Source organism: Alosa pseudoharengus, unplaced genomic scaffold (assembly GCF_046254945.1).
Source record: "Alosa pseudoharengus isolate Yale_2024_CS ecotype anadromous, Long Island Sound unplaced genomic scaffold, YU_APseudo_1.1 YU_APseudo_1.1_scf_5, whole genome shotgun sequence".
NCBI classification, from domain to species: Eukaryota; Metazoa; Chordata; class Actinopteri; order Clupeiformes; family Clupeidae; genus Alosa; species Alosa pseudoharengus.
The window spans coordinates 34264737-34269736 of NW_027468837.1; the positions used below are offsets into that span (position 1 = coordinate 34264737).

The 5000-nt window shown below is 43.2% G+C and overlaps 1 protein-coding gene across 7 annotated transcripts in view; it reads right to left on the reverse strand.

The window, feature by feature from the left end:
• tox2 (TOX high mobility group box family member 2) overlaps positions 1-5000 on the reverse strand; it is a 97922-nt gene that overhangs the window by 10175 nt on the left and 82747 nt on the right. For all 7 annotated transcript variants that reach the window (XM_076267384.1, XM_076267387.1, XM_076267386.1 and 4 more), the window contains one exon: positions 1671-1901. In XM_076267384.1, coding sequence (XP_076123499.1) covers positions 1671-1901 — 231 coding nt within the window. The remainder of the gene's footprint in view (positions 1-1670; positions 1902-5000) is intronic.

Consider the following 5000-nt stretch of genomic DNA (forward strand, 5'->3'; position numbering starts at 1 on the left):
GGGGCCCTGGGATGTGTCTGCTGACATCATTGCCTGTCGTGATGGGCTGCAGATGTGGACGCCGAGCCCAACGCTTGAGTCATGGACGGGAAACCACTCGCCCGCTCGCAAACTCCACAGATGAGCTGAAGTGCATCACCACAGTGAACATCGCCCGTTAGGAGGCCATTAGTAAACAGATATTATGGCTCAAAGATGTGTGATTCCTTTTAAAGGAAGAAGTGGTTCTCTTTGTTTCTGAAAGAAAGTGCATCTAAAAGAGAGAGAGATGCATCTGGGAGGACTAGCCACTGAGAAACACACAGGCACTGAAGGGTTAAGAAGCACAAACAATAACATTTCGGGAACAGATGTCCTTGAGGCAAATTCAAGGGCGAGGCGATGGCTAATCTCGTATTCCCAGCATGATCAAATCACCAGGCAACAGATATAAATAAAAGCCCAGGAAATGAGGAATTCGCATTCAAGGGTGTCAGGAGCAAAATGAAGATTCATGGTGAAGAGCTCGAGTGAAGGAGGCAAAAATTAACTGCAAATAAAAGGACACAGCAGCCCCTGAAAATGTCCAGCCCAGAAAGAGAAGATAGAGAGAGAGAGAGGAGGGAGAGAAAGAGAAGATAGAGAGAGAGAGAGGAGGGAGAGAGAAGGGTAGAGCTAGAGAAGAAGAGGGAGAAAGAAAGAGAAGATAGAGAGAGAGAGAGGAGGGAGAGATAGAGAGATAGAGAGAGAGGGAGGGAGAGAGAAGGGTAGAGCTAGAGAAGAAGAGGGAGAAAGAAAGAGGGAGACAGAGAAATATCACATGGTGGCGGGGTGAGCAGACTGCACTCTGTCACACAGACAGGTGCTTTTATTTGACATGCAATAGAGGGGTGTGTGTGTGTGTGTGTGTGTGGGTGGGGGGGGGGGGGACGGGTTCAGTTATGGAGGATATTCTAAAAATAATGCCAGCTCTGTCTGCAAACGACATCATCGCTCTGGCTCATCTGAGGCTCATTTACAGCTGTGCGGGCTTGACTTTTAGCAGCCGAGGCAGTGCTCTCCAAACCACACCACCAGTTAGGCAAGAACACACACACACACACACACACACACACGTGCGCACGCAAACACGCAAACACGCAAACACACACACACACACACACACACAAACACTATCTTTCGGCTTACAAATAAGGAGCAATTTATTCAACTTCTAAGCAATATTATCTCCCCTCCAACCTCCAATTAGGACAAATAAAATCATTATGTGGTGTTTTGAAGTTTGTCTTGATCGTTTGTAGAATTTATCACAGGCTATTTGTGATGCCAACTCTGTCCGAGGAAGTGCACAGCTCTTTTAAGTATGCTGCTGGCATATCTGTTTGCAACAATTACTGTATAGTTCAGATGCTGTGAGGCAGAGAGATATTCACACCTTTGTGCAAATGAATTGAAAGAAGCTTGCAGCAGTCGGAGACCTAGGAAAGACGTGGCCTCTCTTCCATTCTCCTTTCAGTTGCTATTGAAGTGCACTACTTGCCTTGTGAGGGCCATAAAAACACATCGTCTCAGACACGGTTTTCCTCTTACGACCACAACCCCTTTGCGTCAGGGAGAAATTGACCCTGTGTTCTTCTTCGTGTTTCATTTCGTATTTCGTTTACAAGCTGGTCGGTTAAGCAAAATCTCACCTGTTTCTGTTCCTCGCCTAGACTGTCCCACATGGAGGCCACTATCTTGGAGACGTCCCCAAAGGTGGCGTTGGGGTTTTGACCCTTAATGGCGGCCTGGGTGTCCCTGAAGAAGAGGGCGTAGGCCGAGACGGGCTTCTGCGGCTCGTTGGGGTCCTTCTTCTTCTTCTTCTTCTGCGGCTTGGGCTTGGGCTTGTTCATCTCGGAGGAGGGCCTCTTCTCTCCTGTGATCTGCACCAGGAACGGTAGAGAGAAAAGAAAGGAAAAAAAATAAACACAAAGAAAGAAAGAAAGAAAGAAAGAAATGAGGTGAGAGAAACAAAGAGAAAGAGAATGGGTGTTATAATGAGGTACTTTCGAGATGAACAGATACACACATACATAGACACACACACACACTCATACTGGAAGCACACGTGCACCTGCCAGCACCTGTGGTCCTTGAATGACAAAGACCACACGTCTCGATCTGTTCTGGATCATGCCAAACAGTACAAATGTGACCACAGACAGAAGTTTGGCAAAGACAAATACAGCATCTAAAAAAGGGCTATGCTGCTATGGCCCGTGATGCAGGCATGCACAGACTAAAGTACGATACCTGCTGCTCATAAAAGGCCTCTCCTAATGATGCAGTAGTTATGCACATGTTTGACTATGCAAATACAAGCTCTTTTTATCTGCAAACATCATGAAATAAAAATGGGTGAGCGCTGGGCTGGGCACAGAGGATGCACTCAATCAAACTCAAACTATGTGATCCATTCTGACACTTTATGGACACTGCCACTGCATTCAGTGCTCCCTCCCTCCCTCCCTCTGTCTCTTTCTCTCTCTCTCTCTTCTCTCCATCTCTCAGATACACACATACACAGACACAAACAGACACACACACACATAAAAGCACAGAGACCAGCCCTGGAGAAAGAGCACTAAAATATTCAGAGTGAAATTGATTGCTTAATGCAAGCTGAGTTGCAGAGACATTGTTAATATCCCATTTGAATCAGTGCTACTTGAGTTGAGCTCATGCAGTATCTGCTGCACACACATGTCTGTAGTTTTTAAAAGCTCTGCCACATTTAGGCACCAATTTCATTATTTGAACCAGTAAATACAGCAAAGTCCTTAAAATCAAAGAATATACCACCCAAAATACACATTGTAGGCCTACAGTATATTATGTTGATGGAATGCATTCAAAATGTATTTAGCAATTCTGTTAAGCACAGACTGCACTGTGATGTATATTGGCTGAATTTGATTTTTCTTTGACATTTCTTGCTGATTGGCACATTTGACTCAGTACGGATCAGACCTCATGAATATAACACAAACAAAAAGAGCTAGAAAAATATGAGCTTCTGCAATGGTGGAGATAATATGCATAATTGCTGTTTTTTGAAAGGCATATAAAACAGAAAACAGAAAACCAATACAAACTGGTTTGTAAAGACTTTGTTGAAGCAGTGAATGGACATAATATTTTCCATGTGGTTCTCAGTAACAGGCAGTTTCAGAGGCAAAACCCCACAGAACACGGGGAAGAGAGATAGAGCTTCAGAAAAACAAAAGTACTGTACGCTGTTGTCAAAAAATATTTTTGTTGCTGTTGTTGTTGCTGCATTTGCAGTTTTGTTTCAAATTGGCGTGCACATACACAAGGAAAAAAAATGACAAACATGGGCTAAATGTATTTTATATTCACACCACATACTGGGGCAACATACTGCACCCAGCAGAAAGTAAATATGGTTGCGGAGAAAAGCCATTTGACCAAGTCTCATGCCAACTGCCTCCAACAAACCAAAACTAAACCTGGAAAAACATGTGACAGCCATCCTGCCCAGACTGACAGTGATGCTCTGCAGAATGCCACTTGCGATGCACAGATGCAACACTCACTAGCCTAATACACATACCATAGTAGTGCTGCTCTGCAGAATGCCACTTGCGATGCACAGATGCAACACTCACTAGCCTAATACACATAACATAGTAGGCAGATCAGGACCACCAAACCTCTGCCCTTCAGGATCCCCAATTTAAGAGCTTATAGGACATTCACCACAAAAGCCCTCACTGACTAGTATTCAGACTGGTATGGGCCGGCTATGTGAATTAATTTTATATTACAGAGTTCAGGTAGCCTAGAAATCTAGACGCATTTACATTTGCTGCCAGGGCTAGTCTAGCAAGTCTCAAATCGTGTATAGAGTCGTTAGGCGGGCTTAACATAATGATTGAGTTGCAACGGTTTGGCTTGAATTCCCTGCTATTTGAAAACATATAAAATAGATGTTGCTGTTGGCGAACAGTGTGACACAAGTTAAGCTTTTATTAAGTTGGCGAAAGTTTGAACTAGCCAACTAGCTCCGCTGGTGGGAAACGCATGGGACTCATAGCGCTGTCCTATTGCGTGCAGAGGGAATTTGAAAGACAACCGATTATCCCGCCCCTCGGACTGAGCACTGCGAACGGGGAGTGCCCAGACCCTACATTTTAATGTGGGTCTGGCTCGTCAGGCTAGAGTTCAGGTCTTTTCTATACTAAACTACTACCACGGGTACATTAAAGATGACCACTGTTGGCTTGGCGAAATGTACAAACCTAAATTCAGAAACACAATGCAAACTGTATGTAGCTTGACCACATCTGTTGGTAGCGTAGACAAAATAAAGAAGTCCACTTTTGTTAGTAGACAATGATTTCATTATGCAAGGATAGCCTAGTATAGACTGTTTATGTCTGACTCCTACAACAGCTTACCAGGCACCACCACTATGTACAGTATGCCTGTGTATACATTATACATTTATATATGTATACATTTATGCATCTGTGTATGCCCTACACGTTGCTTATCATACACCAAGTCACCTACATTCAATTATGACTTCAATATGCCCTCTTTGCATGTTTCATTTCCCAGGGTAATGGCAAAACATATTCAGTGAGCTTGGTGATTGGTAATGAATGGCTGTATGCTTTGTCATAAAGATTTACATAAACTGGATTCATTAAATGCAATGAGAAGGTTTTCCTGTGCCCTTCTTAGAAACACTGGTGTTGTGTATTACAAAATAAGGGTAAAACAACATATTGATATGGCAATATATCGTATAACTTCTTTTTCATATACGCTATTGATATGCAGGCACCACATATTTATTCTAAATGGACACATACACCAATTTGACATAACAGAGTCACTACTTCATATATCCTCAAGGTGGCGCTTATCAAATGAATGAGGGTAATCCACTACAAACTGTCAAATTATGTGTTACATTAACAAGCTACTAAATGCACAATTCAAGATTTTTGCCT